At 39.3% G+C, this 17,992-nt stretch overlaps 2 protein-coding genes across 4 annotated transcripts; one reads left to right on the top strand and one right to left on the bottom strand.

Annotated features, from left to right (window-relative positions):
- Window positions 1-543: 543 nt before the first annotated feature.
- Window positions 544-4,927, bottom strand: LIG4 (DNA ligase 4). The gene is made up of 2 exons (XM_054807402.1): window positions 4,795-4,927; window positions 544-4,125 (listed from the first exon to the last, which is right to left on the bottom strand). Exon 2 carries the CDS (start codon window positions 4,109-4,111, stop codon window positions 1,376-1,378), a length of 2,736 nt encoding a protein of 911 aa, XP_054663377.1. The 5' UTR covers window positions 4,112-4,125; window positions 4,795-4,927; the 3' UTR covers window positions 544-1,375.
- Window positions 4,928-5,021: 94 nt separating this feature from the next.
- Window positions 5,022-16,992, top strand: ABHD13 (abhydrolase domain containing 13). 3 transcript variants are annotated; one of them, XM_054807412.1, is made up of 3 exons: window positions 5,022-5,152; window positions 6,875-6,910; window positions 11,780-16,992. In XM_054807412.1, exon 3 carries the CDS (start codon window positions 11,815-11,817, stop codon window positions 12,826-12,828), a length of 1,014 nt encoding a protein of 337 aa, XP_054663387.1. In that variant the 5' UTR covers window positions 5,022-5,152; window positions 6,875-6,910; window positions 11,780-11,814; the 3' UTR covers window positions 12,829-16,992. The 3 variants fall into 3 exon arrangements, with proteins under 3 accessions (XP_054663387.1, XP_054663400.1, XP_054663394.1); XM_054807419.1 differs by having other exon boundaries at window positions 5,050-5,152; window positions 6,879-6,910; XM_054807425.1 differs by lacking the exon at window positions 6,875-6,910 and having other exon boundaries at window positions 5,038-5,152.
- The last annotated feature ends 1,000 nt before the right edge of the window (window positions 16,993-17,992 follow it).

Genomic DNA, 17,992 nt, shown 5'->3' with positions numbered 1-17,992 from the left:
TACATTTCACATATACCAATTTTCTAGTTGAATTACTAGAGGAAAAATAACGCCCTGCCTTTCAGTATATACTATTTTACGTATACAAAAAACATCCTGCTTTTTACCAATTTATATGGTGGCTTAAGAAAAGTGGTTATTACATTTTCATGTATTTAGTATATTTTGAATCAGGAAGCTCCTAATGCTTACGCTAACTATAAGAGATAAAAATAAACTTACTTCCCATTAGCCTTTCCTATAACATTCCCCAATTCTTTTTACAGTAAATTTTTATATGAACATGACCAGAAAAAGCATTGAAGAAATAGGGCAGCCAAAAACTCGTTCTGTACAATTAGCCCAACAACAGTTCTGTGTGATACCAGTATCAACAACACAAGGCCTGAACCTTTCTCCCATCAGAGTTAACGCCTAAATTATCTAATAGAGTAGAATCAGAAACCGTTTCATGTTTTTCAAGAGTTATCTCTCTCTAAAAAAAAAAAAAAAAAAACCCACACAAACATACCAGGCAGGCTTTAAAAATATATTTTATTTAGTAATTGAAAAAAAACCCCCAAACATTGAACTGGATGTTTGGAAATTAATCTTACATTACTGAAATAGCTTATGAAACATTTTTTGAAAGATAAAACTGATGGTGAAGAGTAAAAGCTTAGCTCTATTGCACTTCACGGTTTAACTGTAATGAGCACAGGAGGTCATTACAGTTTTTAAGTAATTGAATTTCACAAATATATAGGTCATTATTAATTTATTAGCACCTCAAGAAGTTTAGGTTCTATTTTTACAATGGTTATTTATACAAATAAACATGAGATCAATGCAATATGCTAAAATCAAAGTGCTACTGAGGCTGTGTGGGCTCTGCTAAAAACAATGTAAATAAAATAGTTCAGAAAAGGCTTATAAATTACTGAATTCTGTAGCATAAGGAATATACACAAAACAATTCTACAAAAAAATGAATATGATTGTACCTTGATAAATAAGCAATATGTTAAAGAGCAGAATCTCCATAAAATAGTAAATTATTGTCTCCATTTTGAACAATGGAGGCAAGCACTGTTAACAGCTAGAAATCCTCTTATGTAAAATATTAGATCTCTCCTGAGACCTGTTTGTGAAGTAAAAGACGTACATTATTTATTTGGTGGTGTTTTTTTTCTCCTCCAACATCGCTGAACATACTCTTCCTTCCACAACAGTATAATTAAAAGCCTTCCTCTAATTTCAACAATACAGTGTTATTCTTTAGCCCGAGACAGCTTTAAACAAACATGAAAACACACAAAAAAATTAAGGCAACCTCATAATATCAAAGTCCAATCATGCCAACAATAATGCTTTTGCTCCAAGCTTAAAAACTACTTTAAATTAAGTACTGATTTTCATTCTTTAGGACTCCTTCCTCCACTGACTCTGTTACCCACAGCTCAGATACAATTTTAAATTTTTTCCCAAATGTTCTCCTGAGGGTTTTCATCTCTTTTACTCGGGAATGATCGTCTCCTATAACAACATGGGAGATGCCCTCTTCAAGATAAGAGGCTACTTTTGCACCATAAAAACGGAGCTCCAAAGCTCTAATGGATAGCGTTCCATGGATTTTGGTTCTGGGATCATTAACAGCAGCATAATAGTCCACATAAATAGTGTTTCCTCTGAAAATACTGAACTGACAACTGTTCCATGAGTAACGATCCTCTAACTCTGCAATCATGTCCAAGGGCATCGCCTTATTGTCTTTCATTCTTGAGAACACTTCCTTGAGTTGTGCAACATCCGTGTCTACTGTGTAGCTGTCTCCATAACAATCATACTCACGAGCAAAATGTTCCTTTGTGTCAGGAGACATGTGAATCATAAAGGCTGGCTGCCAAGGCACCACCATTTTGGTTTGAAAACACTGAAGGAGCCACTCTGCCCTCACCACATCGTATTTGTTGGAAGCAATGATGTTTTTCACTCTGACGTTCTCAGCTCCTACAATGACACAGTAAGTCTCAGGCCCTGGGTTCTGTACCACACTGCCACCACATTCGGCTATTCTGCTTTCCAGTTCTGATTTTGAGTATTTGCTGGTTCCTGTCATAACACAAAACTCAACATCTTCAAATACATTTGAAACCTTGTTTACGTTAGAAAGATCAGGAGCTTTAAATTGCTCAGCTATTCCAATTATCTTCTTCACCTTTGGTACTGTTTTCCTTTTTTTCTCTTGTGGCTCATCATACTCATCTATATAAAGGTGCTTAGATGCCAGCTTCCCTTCTGCTTTGCTTCTGAGATCTTCTAACATGTCCAAAGTCATGCACTCGTACCATTCTTTGTCCTCTCTTATCTTCTCAATTCGGGGGAATCTCAAAGTACAGTCAGTTTTGTACATGTCGCTGTCAACAATCTCGGCTGCCTTGATCTGAACGATGACAGAGTTGCAAGGTTCAATGTACATTTCAGGTTTCTCAGTTCCACACAAAATGTTACAGGGAGGGTCCTTCCTATGGTAGGGCTTCCAGTGTTTAGCCAGTTTCAAACCTAAATCGTACAATTCCTTCATAGTATAGCCAGAGCCAACACGACAAATGGAGTGAAAAGTGGTAGGTTTTTCATTTGGAGGCGGCGTCTCCGCAATAGCGCACAGAAAATGAGACATCATTCCACCACGTGAGCCCTTTCCCCAGTAACCACCAACAATTAAAACATCTAGTTCATCCATCAGCCCGCTGACGTATTCTGGCTTGATTTTTAACCAGCCTTCCCCACGTTTGTCAGGCTTATAGGTGGACATCGGATCTTTCACCATAATCCCTTCTTCTCTGTTATCTATTGCTTCATTTAAAGCATCAATTACTTCTTTCCTCGTTCTGGCATTCTTTTTATGTACAACATGTATCCTGCCTGTTAACGGGGTAAATACGCTACTTAAGATTTCGTATCTTTTGCTTAGCACCTCATGACCCAACTTCCGATCGTTAATCATCAATACATCAAACACACAGAAGCAGGTCTGCAGATCAGAGTCCTCCACCATTCTTTTTATGTCAAACTTGTTTCCTTTTTGCATAAAGGTTTGCGTCTCAGGATTGTAAGCCATCATTTCACCATCAAGAATGCAATTTTGTATATTGCTCTTAAATACATTATGAATAAATGGCGTTAAGGAACCATCAAGGGGGGAAGCACCAAACTGCTGAGTATAGTCAAACCCATTTCGGGAAAAATATTTATATACATCTCCATCTTTGTGCATCTGCATGCGTTCACCATCCAGCTTAGTTTCTATGTAGAATATCTGGTTATTCATTTGTTTCTCAATTTGCTGGACATCAGCGATAGCAGCAAGCATTGGTTTAAAGGCAGAAAACAATGTAATAGAAACATCACTAAGCGAGATAGAGGGATCATGCAGTTGCCTGCAAACTTTTTCCAAATCAGTTGTGACATTGTGTAATTCAACAGCATCAGGATGAAAAATGGAAAATATAGTTTGTTGACTAACACCAAGCTTTAGATCCTTTATAATCATCCGGATGAGCCATTTTTGTTCCAGTGCTGTGCTCTGGGTAATTAACTGAAGAAGACTTTTCTTTAACAGACCCTTGTTTTTAGCAGCATTATTATTAGCTATCGCGTCTAAGTGTTCATTGACTTGTTCTATTGTCAGTCTGCCTTGTTTTGGGCTCCTAGGTTTTAACACAAAGTACGCAATCATTGCAAAATCTCCAGCATCTCCACGTGAGCCAGCAGGTGTTCTGTAATTTAAAAGCTTTGCAGCATCTTTTCCATCTTTTGGTAAATTAAGCAGTTCAATATACAGCTTTGCAAGCATAGTTTCTTTAATTCCATACGCCATCCTTTCTCTTTCCAACTGTGGAAGAATAAGTCGCATAGCTGGATAAAAAGAATCTGTGACATTGTTCTCTTTTTGATGAAGAGCATCGTGGAATTTTCTCCAGGAATCCAGAAAATCCTTGAAATACTTGGTTTTCTCTGGACGAGATTTACACATCTGTATTCGCTCCAGAGTAGAACACAGATCTGCAAAAGGCACGTGAGAGGCCACCGTTTTTTTAGGAGAAGGCTGCAAAACAGGTGTGGAAGCCATGAGTCCGTTTTTCACTACGAACAAAAAAAAGTATATATTTGTAGAGAAAGAAAACACCAGATTATTCTGTCTCAAAAAAAAAAAAAGTAGGATTTACTGATTTTCTCATTTTTCTAATTCAGATGTAACCGTTATCATTATTTAAGGGTGACCAGCTGGTACCACCGTCCTTAGTTGCAGGTGAAACTCGGTGACGGTCTGACAGAGGCTTCACCTAGGCGATAAGACCAGAAGGCAGCAGAAGGCACCGCGCCCGCCTCCCGCTGCTGCGCAGGCGGGAGCTTTCACTGCTCGGGGCCCCATTTCCTCCGCCACCCGCCTCCGGAGCACAGCCCGTCCCCGACGCCAGCCCACCCTCGGCCCGCTCCTCCTGCCTGAGCGGGCCCGCCGGGCCCCTCCACGGGCAGCGCCGCGGGAGCGGGGTCCTGCGAGGGCGGGGGCGGCTCTCGGTGGGGTCCCGGTGCCCCTCCCGCGGGCAGGCTCCACACTCACACACACCCGCCCCGCACCACACCGCTACGGCGTTGCCATGGACGCGGGGCGGGGGGAACGGATACCACCCAGGGGCCACCTTCCGCACCGCACCGGCCGCCCCCTCGCCAGAGCGGACTAGCGGGAAGATGGGGGGGATGGGGGGAGCGGACGGGACGGTGGAGAACCGACCAGCCCCAGAGGAGACTTACGCGGAGCCGGGGGTACCCGCGGAGCCCGGGTCACACCGGCCGCCCTCCGACCCGGAAGGAGAGGAGGGCACCGTGCTCCTCCCCCGGGCGCCGTGGTTACGGCCGCGCAAGGAGGCCCCGGCTGCCACGGCGGCACCTGCGCAGTTACCGACGCGGCGAGGAAGCGCTAGCGGAGCCCGAAGCGGGGGAGGCGGGGAGAAAAACGAGAGCGGACGGACGCTGACCCGGAAGCGGAAGCAGCGGCGGGAGTGATTTCCTGTCTCGGAAGGAGCGGTTGTTGAAGTTGCGCGCTGGGGTCTGCGCTGACCTGAGGCACCGCCGGCGGCAGCTGCCGCGGCCGGGCGGGAGGATGCGGCGGGTGGGTCTCGCCTCGCCTCGGGCCGGCCCCGCCCTGCGGGGAGGGAGCTGGGGTGGGGGTAGGTGGCGGGCCCGTCCCATCCTGTTCCTGCAAGGCCGCGACGGGGCGGGTGGGTGCCGGGGCGCGTCGGCGGGGGCGAAAGCGGCGTGTGGGAGCGGGCCGGGGTCGGGGGAGGGGGGCGGCCGGCCGGCAGATTTGGTTTTGATGCGCTGTTTGGGGTCTCGCCGTGACTAAATACGGTTCTTTCCTGGGCGGCAGTGGCTGGCAGGCGGGGTGCTGCTCCGTGGGCGTGCGTGGCTCCTGTGCCTGGCTTTCGGGACGTCTTTCCCGAGGGACTGCCGCGTTGGCAGCGCCGTTAAAAATTCCTTCGGGTGCTTTCCTGGGTAGCCCTGGGAGAGCTTTCGCTTCTTCGCAACAAGATCCTGCTCTGGTGTTTCGTTTGTCTCCGCTGCCATATGGAACGAGGATACTTGTAGATGATGGGGCAGATGATGATAACTTTAATATTGCTTAATGTGCTAAGCTAATGTATTGAAAAGGCTGAGCAGGATGTTTCTTTTAGGTAAAAATGGAAATAACGTGCTTGAAAACTAATATATTTTAGGAACCCATGCTCACTGGAAGGCTAAGGCTCTAATGTGATAACCATCCTTGGTTTGTTGTTGTTTTGGTTTTTTTACGTAGTACAGTCATAGTTCAAGACATGCTTGTGAGGTTCATTAAGATTTGACAGTTGGAGGGGGAAGTATAATAAGAGTTAAGGGGAAAACCCTTCCAATTATGATTATGTACCACTTGATGCAGAGTTGTTTGAAATAAAGAGAAGTGGCTCACTGATTTTAAAAGCCAGAGCCCTTAAGCGTTGATGACAGTTGTTCTTACTCTGCTTTTTTCTTGTTTAGCAGTAGCTACTTTGCTGGTTTAACTGGGTTTTGGTTGATTTTTTTTTTTTTTTAATGAGAGTCTCTGAGATTTCAGTATGAAGTGTGTTTTTCCTGTCCTTACTAAACTTGTAAGTTTTCTTCCAGAATAGTTCCCACTCTGAAGCTAATTTTTTACAGTTGAGGACTTAATATTTCTACTTACAGAAGTCTTCTGAATAAATTTGAGTAAATGTAAAGCTTGTGTATATCTTGTCTGTGTCTGGAGGAGGTGGAGTGTAGGGGAAGGAAGTGCAGTAGAAAGAAACAGATTTCTTCAGATACTCCTTTCTGTTAAGTACCTGTTTGTTTGTTTTGAAACTGTGACATCTGAAGGATTGCAGTGAGTGTCAAAACTAACTTTTTTTTTTTTAAAGTACTTTAATGAGAAAGCAGCCATTAAACTCCTGAATGCTCTTCTCAGCGCTAACTTTAAGGCTGCTCATACACTAGAAGTTAGCTTTAAGGAGGCAATGTAAATCTCTCATAACTTTGTTGTTATGCATTATGTATGTTTTATACTGTGTGTTGTATGTATAGTCCAGAACATTTCAACATGATTTGTGGACTTCGTTATAAGATGTTGGTTCTGAAGTTTATCAGATGTCTCAAACAAGAGCTGGGCTTGATAGGAGGAGCATGAACATGATATGCGCAGTTTCATCAGCAAAGCAGATGTAACTTCTAGGGGTATTGGCTGTTAGTACTTAATTTTCTTTCAAGTAACTGAAGACAAACAGTAATTATGTGTGTAATTCAAAAGCAACTTTACTCAAAGTTCATAAATGGAATTGTCTTTCAGGCAGAGATGAAGCCTGGGAAATCATCACATCCAAAGGTAAATGTTTTATAATGTGATTAGTGTATGAAAATAGCACTTTTTAATACTAAAAATGTAGACAAAGACAAAAAGTACAACAGAATTTGTGGCACATACACGAGTAATTTACATTTTTGTGAAAAATTGTTCCTAAGTACTTTAAGTATGCACTTGAGTTTTTATGATCTTCAGTTGATAGTGACATTAACCATTTAAGAATAGCATTAGAGCATGGCAGAATATTATTAAAATATCTTGGTCATAAAAATTCTGAGGAAAAAAGAATTAAGTCTTTATTGTTATGAGTGATTTATATTTTCAGTAGTTACTTAATTACGGGACTTGTAACTCATCTGATAGAACTTAGAGGTCTGCAATAATTCCTGGACTGTGGATTCAGCAGTGGAGATGTATAGATAAAGATGTGTGTGTGTGTGTGTGTATCTACATCTGTGTATATCCCTGTCGCATAACATTGAAACTCATCACTCCCAAATTTCATTTCGGTTTTGAGAGGTTATACAGTTCTGTGGCTGTGTAAACTGAATTGGTCTTTGATGGCCTTTGAGCTAGAGGCACAGTAGCAGTCTGGCTAAGTCTTACTTTCATTAGTTTTTAACGCTGAATTGGGCCGCATTGCTGTTTTCCTGTGTTACTGGTTTCCACGATGGAACTTGGTATTTCAATATTGTCTTCTACTTCTTGCTTAAGTTTGCAAGCATCATCAAAAAAGCACTTGTAGGAACCACCAGCATTCACAAAGGCTAACCTTTCTAATGCAGCATTATTAGAGGGACAGCAGGAAATGTGAAGCAGATAGATGCTAGAGGAAAGACCTCTGATCATATTTGTGACTAAGAAAACATCATTGAGGAGAATGCAGAGGGACTGAGTTTATATAGTCTAATAAACATTGAACTAGAAGTAAAGAATTTAAGTTAATCTCCCTTCCTGTTAAGAATTAGGAAATATTTTCTAGTAGTAAGAGTACCTAAGAACAAGGGCAGCTTATGTAGAAGTTTCCATTAATATAAGAGTTACCTAGGAAAACAGCTACCAGATGAAAAACTGTATGAGTCTGCTCTTGATGACTGTACACTTGTCACAGCCATTGACTTTCATGACTACTTTAAAGAACAAAAAATCTCCCTTATGCTTGTTTTCATAGCCTCTAACTTATTTTAAATAATCAGCGCTTATAAAATACTGTTACTGTGTATGCTGTGAAATGGGATGTGACTTGTTGTTATAGGAAAACATTGTCATTGGTGAAGTTACAACAATTACTTGAAATATACTGCTGCAATATAATGTTCCTACAAAAAAACAAGTGTGGAGGGTTTTTTTTTAGTGAAGCAAGAATGATTTCCAAGGGGTTAATATTTTATCTAGGAGATTTGAAAAGGAAACCTGTAGAGAAACCCTGTTTCCCTGGCTGAAACAGAACTTCGGCTAGCCTGCCACTGGCCAACTTGCTGACTTCCCTTGGTGCCAGTGTCTCCATCTGTAATGCATGGGTGATGTTTCATGCCATATCTCTGTAGAGCTTGATACTTCTAACAGTAGAAGGCAATGTAAATGAGATAATGCTGTTAAACAGCCATTTAAAAAAAAAAATTAGTTATACTTGCAGATGACAGAAATTGATTAAAAAGTTCTCTTTTAGAAGACATAGAAGTACATGCTTCTTAACCTAACTGGGACATCAGGCAGTTACGGAGCAATTCCATTAGTGGTTCTAATAGTCTAGGAACAGAAGTAGTCTTGTCTAGAAAAAGAAGCAGGCTTGTTCAGGTGGTGGGTCCACTCTGTTTCTCACGTTGACCATCGCAGACATCCAAGTCTAAATATATTGTCCCTTTCCTTCCCTATCCCCCTCTCCCTTTCCCTGATTATTCTGGCATCCTATTAGTCACAAAAATTAGAGATACAGGAGAATCACCACACACACTCTTCATAATTCAGCATAGAGTTTTTGCATCATAAATTGCTGTATTGTAAACTGTTTGAAAGGTTTATAACTTCCCTTCCAGCACAACAGTAATGGAAAATAAAGACTAAGAAGAGTTTGTTTGGGTTTTTTTTTGGTGCAGTCTTGCAGTATGCTGAGCAATCTCAATCTCATACACTCAGAAAGTGTTGAGGAACACCTTACCACTCACTGAAAAAATTACTATATTATCTTACTCTTTTTGTTTATGTCCTTTAAGTGGGAATTTGGTTCTGCTTATATCATCTTCTGCTGTTTAGGTCAAACAAGATAACATTTGGAAGGCTTGCTGCTTTGGGCTCCATAGAAAGCATGGTTTGTAGCTTTATTGAGAATGAGCTTGTATTGACTTGGTTTAGAGTCTCTTTAGGCCTGTGTGCTTGTTTGAGAAACCATTATTTTCCTTTTTAGAGGTCTCTCAATTGGTATTGGAGGGAGGTAGGCAGGAACCTAGGAGAAACTTGTATCAGTTCTTTAGCTAACAAATCTTGCAGTAAGATGTGAAGTAAGAGATATGGTCTGATTCGAGCATGGAAATAGATGGAACTAGAAGTTCATATAGTGGGAAAGAAAACTTATAAAGTCCTGTAGTTGTTCATTAGTGCAGAGTAGTCAGCTTTACTTAAATATGTAGGTGAGTATGAAACATTTGTGGCTGTGTAGTTTACCTTTCCAGCTAACTGCCGTACGTTGAGTTCTAGTTGTAAGATGCATTGGTTTTGCAACTGCAGTAGCAAAGGTTTTGTATATACCTATATATATATATCAGAAGTAATCACATAGCAGCAGTATCTCCATAGTATAGCATTTTGATAATATTATCCTATTGAAATGAAAATAGAAGCACTGCCCGAATGAAACTAATATGGCTTATAAAATCAGCTGTGAGTATCAGTCTTCAAATAGTAATCCTTAGTGTATATGGGATAGTCATCTGCAAAACTTAATCACCTTAAGTAAGATTCTTATGACTTTGGTTTTTAGTAGTTTTTAATGATGGGTCTCTTCTGTGAATGTCTTGTTGAGAAAGCATATTGAAGTCTCTTTCATTGTGTGAGAAAGTCAGCAAAATTTTAAATAGCATAGGTAAGGAGAGTGGTTTTACTGTGTCATTATCAATGTTCTTATGGTCTTGAAATATAACGCAGCAAATGTTTGTCAACTTCTTAATGAAGTTCTCTTATAAAGTATCTACTTTGTGTCTTCTAATTACTGTTAGTAATTCTTTACTAGAGAAATGGATCATGAGAATTAAATTTTCATATAGACAATATTTGTGCTGCGTTCTTGGATGTGGATATTGAACATGAGCTCATAAATAATGAGTCAAAGTTGGGATAACTGCTGTCTAGACTACTTTGTATTTCACCAGTTTTACATATTTGGAGTAGATACAGTATATAAAAGCTTAATTTCACGTTGCCTTTGGTTAATATGTGAATCTTAAGATGTAACAGATTTTCTGATCTATATGTAATTGTCACATAAAATAATTAGAGATGGCAGGTTTTCCTGGTCATATTGGGTGCTTATCATATTTGTGGAGTGCAAAGGCAGTGACTGCAGAGGTCACCTTTTTATCACTTGATCCTACCAAGACAGACGGTGCAGTTGCAGCCTGCTCCAGTAGTATTAGGCCATACAGCTTGTTTTGGTGTGGGTCCTGTTACTTAAGTGAATGCTTAGATGTGTCTCAGCTTGTTAGACTCCTTTGGAGTTAACTCAGCTTCTTACAACCTCCTAAAATGATGTAACGCAGTAGCTTTGAGTGGGGCTAAACTATATTTATTATCTCCTATATAACTTAAGAGTGTTCTTAAACAAGTGAGCTTGTGTTATCTCTTCCAGGCAGTACGGTTATTCAACTCAGTGGCAACTGAATGGTTACTATAGTTCTCACATAGATTTGGCAGGTTTTGTTATTTCCATATTATACTTGAACCCAGCAGTGAATAATGTGAGAGATTCTGTGCATGCTGGGAGACATAGCTATCTCTTATGGTTGGAAAGAAGATTTAATCCATTGTTGTGAATGTGACTCTCCTTTACTTTATGCTGTGTGTATGTTTTTGTCATGAGTCTGTTTTCATGTTTGGACTTCAGTAGTTGTGCTTTTCATTGATCAGAGAATAATGTAGTTAGCTGGCTGTTTTCAGTGGTCTTGTATGATGATACAGTCTTTCATTCAGCTGAAGATTTAATACAGATTACTGATCTAATAGAGGAAAATGATCATTATAAATCAGAACCAATCCAAATATAGCAAAACAGCTCTCATAAATGTAACTACAGTGCAGTCTCTTACTATAGAGGAGTCTCTTCTGACTGGTTTACACGTTGCTCAGTAATCACAGTTGGTCAAGATTCTGAAAAACTGCTACTAAACTATAGCAGACCCTGTGTGCATTGTGCGCACTTCACTGCAACCAGTGGAGGCTTAGGCTTGTTGAATGCTCCTCTTGGCCTTAATCAGTAGCAACTTAGAAATAAGGGCTATTTTTTGTTTGTGTTCTCTGGATTCTAGAATTACTTACATGAGAAGCTTTGACGAACTGGTGATACAGTCTGTGTGGTTGTTCTGTTGGTCTGTAGGGAAGACTGAGGGAAAGCGTAAGTAAGTTGTTATGGTCCCAGTCAACCAATTTTCTAGTGCTACTGATGGACCTTCCCTGCTGAAATAATGTTAATGGGATTTTGAAGAGTTCTAAAGCCTTTTCCTTCTCTGTTTTACAGAGTTGAATGGTTTCCAAAAAATCAAAGGGAGTTTGCCACCAAGTTTGATGTTTATGCTTTAATGTATTGACTTTCCATTAATCTTCTGCAAGTATGTATGTTTGAATCGCTTCCTTTTTCTTTGCCCTATATTTATATATATATATGTCTGGGTTTTTTTACAGGATTTACTTGGAGTAAAAGATCACTGACTTCTACAATGGAAAAGTCATGGATGCTTTGGACCTTTGTTAAAAGATGGCTACTAGCTTTGGCTTCCTGGTCTTGGAGTCTCTGCCGTATTTGTCTTTTACCCTTGATAGTAACTTTTCACTTGTACGGAGGCATTATACTACTTATATTAATATTTGTTTCAATAGCGGGTATATTATATAAATTCCAGGATGTGCTGCTTTACTTTCCTGAACAGCCCTCTTCATCACGCCTTTACGTTCCTATGCCTACTGGTATACCACATGAAAATATCTTCATCAAAACCAAAGATGGAGTCGTTCTCAATCTTATTCTGCTGAGATACACAGGGGACAATGCAGCGTATTCTCCAACCATCATTTACTTTCATGGGAATGCAGGCAACATTGGCCACAGGTTGCCAAATGCTTTGTTAATGCTGGTAAACCTGAAAGTAAACTTAATTCTTGTTGATTATAGAGGGTATGGGAAAAGTGAAGGAGAAGCAAGTGAAGAAGGTTTGTACTTAGATTCTGAGGCTGTGTTAGACTATGTGATGACTCGGTCTGATCTTGATAAAACAAAAATTTTTCTTTTTGGCCGTTCCTTGGGGGGAGCAGTAGCTATTCACTTAGCTTCTGAAAATTCCCATAGGATTTCTGCCATCGTGGTGGAGAACACCTTTCTTAGCATCCCGTACATGGCCAGCACTTTGTTTTCTTTCTTTCCAATGAGATATCTTCCTTTATGGTGCTACAAAAACAAATTTCTGTCCTACAGAAAAATTGCTCAGTGCAGAATGCCTTCTCTCTTCATCTCTGGGTTGTCTGACCAGTTAATTCCACCAGTTATGATGAAGCAACTGTATGAATTATCCCCAGCTCGGACTAAGAGATTGGCGATCTTTCCTGATGGAACTCACAATGACACTTGGCAGTGCCAGGGTTATTTCACTGCACTTGAACAGTTCATCAAAGAAGTAATAAAGAGTCACTCCCCTGAAGAAATGGCGAAAACATCATCTAACATAACAATAATATAATTGATGTTCTTCTTTGGGGTGGGGGGAGTACCTGCACTGTACCTTGATTTGTGAAAAGTGGTAAAAGAATGTCCATTTTTAAATGTATGTCATGTCTGTACTTGCCTAAAGAGTGAAATTAAACTTGGAAAGGTCTGATGCTTTATTAAGATATTCCAGATAACTTTTACATTTGCAGCATTGTAAATGAACCATTTTATGTCTTTCTCATACTTTTTTGGTATCTGTCCATATATTCCATTTGTTTGATATGTGCAATGGATGCTATTAAAGGAACTTGCTACAAAAGTAGTACAGAATGTGTTAGTTTAGAACAACGGGAAGCTCTTCAGTACTCACTGCTGAACAAGTGAGCTTTTTGGACAGTCATGGTTAGCACAATGATTTGTTGCTTTTCTTAGAGTTTTTTTAAAGTGTGCCATGCATGAGATTAGTGTTTTATTCCTTGAAATTTTATATTATGCAAGGTGGGAAGTCTTTAATGTGCTAAATAATATAAAATAACATTAATGGTAGAGTATACTTGCAGGTATACTATCCTGGGTTATTACTGGTTTTTATGGTTATGCGTACGTATCTATTTCAAACTGCACCTGAAGAGGAAGAGACCCTTTCCCTGTTTTCATTTTACTATTTGTATTATAATAGTGCCCAGACAGTTGTATGTGCCTAAACATAATGACTTCAGGATTTTGCCCAGGCAATTTCTTCATAGAACATAGAAGTAACCCTCAAAAAGAGCAGCATGATCTAAGCTCCTTACAGCCCAAGCTCTCCTCACTGACGTACAGGCAAACTATTTGTTGGTATTAGTCTGCTTGTGCATTTGAGGTGGGATTTCCCAAGGCAGAGTGGGTGGTGTGACAGAAAGGAGTGTCATACCAGGTAAAAGTATGTGTTTGTGTTTGATTTTTTGTTTCTTTTTAGGCTCTAACCACATGATTAGAGATTAATGTATACAGTTGGTACAGTAAGGATACCAAAAATGAGCAGTGCATTAAATTTAGTAGACCTAAGCTTAGTTGGTCTAAAAGAGAAAACATTTATTTTAACACTTTTACCCATTTGCTAGCAAGAAGTCTTTTACGGTTCTGTTGTACCATGTGGAAGTCGCCTAGGCACCAGCAGAAGTGAGTTTTCTTTAGCTCTGCTGGGATTTTTGAAGCTAGTTTCACCATTTCAGAGCCAGCAGGACTTAAATTGAGAGAGTTTCATTCTAACTGAATGTTGGGGTTCTCGTTTGTTTGTTTATAGGAGTCCTTATCCTAGGTAGTAATATCAAAGTTTTATGCTGTTAGCTCAGTCCATGTTGGAGTGTGGGGCTGTTTCAATCTCTTCAGCAGGTTTAATTTCTCATTTACTGCAGCTAATAGTTTGCCTCTTCAAAATATTTTTCATGTGAAGAACAAACTGGAAAATTTTCCACACAATCTGTACAATTGCCCTTTGGATTGAAATTTTTAAATAAACTTTTCTGCCATATTGTCCTGATTCAGAAAAGCATCTCAGCACACACTTAAAATCTGTTTCCTGATGGACAGTGGTATTTTAAGCTTGTGCTTAAGTTCACTGGTTGAATAAAACTGCTTTCCTGAACTGATGCCTTAATGGTTATGCCTCCTAAAATTTATTACATGGAGTTACAGGTCTTGTGTACACATGGGTAATAGTTGTCAGCAGTTTATCCATAGGGTGACATCTTTACTTAAATGTGATATTTTTCCTTTTTTTTTTTTTTAAACAAACATATACATACCAGAAGTTGCCACCTTCTCTGGTAAGTGTCTTTTGTCATACTATTATTAAGGTTTTCTTAGAGTTGATTGAAAAAGCTGTAGATGTTTTGGGATATATGCAGTTTTAAATCTGAGTGAACCCAAAACTCATCTCCTCAGCTTTCCAGTGCTGGTAATTTTTGAGGGGCAGGCGGCTGGGGAAGGTATGTTGGTGAAGGCTGGGGAGCGGGGGTAGGGGGTGTGTTTATGTAGCAGAAAGGAGTTAATAGACAGCATTCCCTTTCCCTGATGTATTGAAAAATGACAGTGTCAGCTGATTGCATATATTGTTTCAGCTACTTCACATCGCTTTAGAACCAAGGTGGAGGGAGAGAAGGAAAATAAGTGGGCAAATACTGCTTTTTCTGAAAACAAGTTAATAAGCCAAAAGAATAGATTACTTGGAGACAGAATGAAGAGAAAGTAAATAATTATTTCAGAAGTTGTCATAACTTGCCATTAATACCATTGTTTTTTTTTCATAAAATGTTGATTTCTAAAGTAATGTGTCTTCTTCCTCCACTCCCTGCCAAAAACCTCAACTCAAAATATCCTCAGTATGATGTGGCACTAAGATACAAAGGAAGTATTCTTACTTGGGCACGCAGTTGCTAAGTGGAAGTCAAATGCATGGCATTGGATGGTGGCAATCTGGAGCTCTTCAGAATGGACTGTATCTGTACATAACCTTAGATTATCAAGCCATATCTTTTCACTATATTGTCTGCAGGACATAAAGATGAAACATTGCATAGTTTTGCATATGAGGAGATAGAATTGTCATGTACGGATCCTTTACGCTCCATGTGGTTTCTTCCACCTTTCACATACGCGCATTTTTACTTCTCTGATAATGGGTTGGGCGCGTACACTTGTGAATGAACGTCTGTTACCATTCTGTTCTTCACTGCGTTGGCTATGAAATCCACTGAAAGAAAATGGGAAGGAAATGATTTTTTTTTTTTATGCAAATATTCCACTGCTGTACGTATGATCTCTTAGCGGAGGGAGAAGGTGGGAAGAAACTTGTTTTGACAAGTCAAGGCTTGTTTTTATTTTTATGGTCTGTGTGGTGGAAACCCACAGTTATCTGCTGCTAAAAGCCATTTTCAGACAGTGAACTGCAAGCAACATAGCACTACTAACTTTACATTGCCAAAAGGTGTATTATGCTACTGTTTAATTTACTCCATTTAACACTATAACATTTTCCCTTAACAAATTTTCATTTGTATATAGATGTTTCCCAAGTATTTGTTCTGTATATATAAATTTGTATTTTGGGAAGAGGAAGTTGAGTTATTTTCATGGGTTTGTAAGAAAACCTCTTGGTTTAAATATGCTCATTAAAGGAATTGTCTCTTTTATAAGAGGAACTTTAAGTTGTTTTGTTTTTTTGTTTTGTTTTTTTTTTTTAAATAAAAAAATGAGGGAGTCAGGAGTTGAACTGGAACAGCTGTAGCAGTAGAGTCCTTGTAAGGAAGCATCCAGTATAAGACCTCATGTGTGCACATGTGTCAGTGGTTTTAATTAGTGGAAATACTTGAGGCTTCCTGCTAATCCAAGTTTACATTCCCAACTTTTGTTTTCTGAAGTGTAAAATGCGAAGAGATAAGCTGTGCTTTCATCTGACGAAATGTTAACTGGTGTAGCTGCCCTCATGTCCATTTCTCAGGTAAAATTAGAAACAGAGCACAAATAAAATTGGTAAGCTACGGACAATCTCTCAGTTGAAGGGCAGATGGATTAACTATTCATACAAAATATGCATATCAGCATCTCTAAGCTAATCATTTGTGTCACGTTGGGTGTTCACAGTGAAGAATGCAAGGCTGAATTGAGAGTCCAAGGTATGGTCTCTTCTATTAGCAAAAAGAGTCAGACATACCTCCATTTGTATTTCATAATTCAATTCTTGAGGAGTACATATTTATTTTTGTTAATGACAGGTGATTTTGCTAGGGGCACTTCTGCCAAATATAAAATCAGTGCCTCTTGCATGCAGTGGGATCAGCCTGGTGTATCCCATTAAGACTAATTTACAATGCCATCTTGCTTGTATAATTTAGAATAGAACCTTCCAGAAGTGTAAATAGAGATAGCATATTGAAGTTCTAAATAACACTTGTGGTTTTAATTCAGAAAGTGATTGAATCTATGATGCAAGCTTTTTGTTTGATTTTTCTTTAATATATAGTTAAAGCAAAAATGTCTTATGAAGTATTCTTAAGTTTTGTAGACAAAGCGTAAATGTTACTGTGTATGTGCTAATCGTGGCAAAGTTTTACATTCTCATTCTAGTCTGGTTTTTACAATACAATTAATTTTACAGAAAACACTTTTCTATTTTTATGTACTGACATATGCAATAAATTGATACATTAAAAGTGCTGTTCATGTCTTGTTCTGGTTTGTGGCCTGTCTTCGGTACGTGTACAAGGGTATTTTTGTATGCGTGGTAACTGATCAACCTCGAGGTACCATTTTCAGCTAAAACCAGAGCGCGTGGAATAGACATCTGCATTGTTAGATGCGATGTTTGTGGAAAGCTATTGTAGCAGGGAAAAACTGTATTACAAATATCTTTTCCCAAGCCTTGTCACATATCCTTGCTTTCAGGAAGTGTTAATAAGTAAAACTGATAGGCGGTAGCTCTCCGTCACTTCCTAACACATTCTGCGTTTCAAAACTTCTCTGTTGTCTGGGGGATGGTCTAAATATGATGTCATGGGGGGAATATTTTTAAGTGTTTCTGACTAGTTTTACCACCTGTTGCTGGTAATATTGTAAATGTCAATTTTAAATGCTCTAATGCCACTCTAGCAGGTCTGTAGTTAATTGACGTAGCTGCAGTGGGATACTCGGGCTGAAGCAATTTCTACTTTCTCAGAGAGAAATGCGTAACAGCCTATGTCACCTCTGCTCCCATCCTGCATGGTTAATGTGAAATACCCAGAAAATAAGGATTGACTGCTGTCTTTTCTAAAGCTGCAAAATGTGTGTCTTCTCCTGGTTTACTGCAAGGTTTATAGTTCAATTTCAACCCAATACTTAGGAAATTAGTAGGGAGGTGCAGGTACATTTTGACACTTTATTCAAGATACCTATTAATTTTGAATAAAAAAAGTATTTCTAATTTTTTAAAAAGAAGGAACAAAAGTAAAGGAGCAACTCAGATTTGGGTACTTCATGTTGAATACTGCCCTTCTTGAATGAAACACAGTTTGCTGTCTTATGAACTGTGTCCCTAAACCTTACTTGCGCAGGGCTTCTCTGAAGAATATGAGTCTTGCATTTGCTTTTTCTTATTTGAAAGCTGATAAGCAGCTGGGCTAAAAAGTGCAACAGAAACCATGCCCCGGCATGTTTCATGATGTTACATTCATTTG

This window comes from Grus americana, chromosome 1, assembly GCF_028858705.1.
Source record: "Grus americana isolate bGruAme1 chromosome 1, bGruAme1.mat, whole genome shotgun sequence".
Lineage (NCBI taxonomy): Eukaryota > Metazoa > Chordata > Aves > Gruiformes > Gruidae > Grus > Grus americana.
The sequence above is the reverse complement of the archived record's forward strand: the minus strand, read 5'-3'. Positions and strand labels throughout refer to the sequence as shown.

Coding starts and splice junctions, on each gene's coding strand:
- LIG4 (XM_054807402.1), bottom strand. CDS start 4,111: ATGGCTTCCACACCTGTTTTGCAGCCTTCTCCTAAAAAAACGGTGGCC.
- ABHD13 (XM_054807412.1), top strand. CDS start 11,815: ATGGAAAAGTCATGGATGCTTTGGACCTTTGTTAAAAGATGGCTACTA.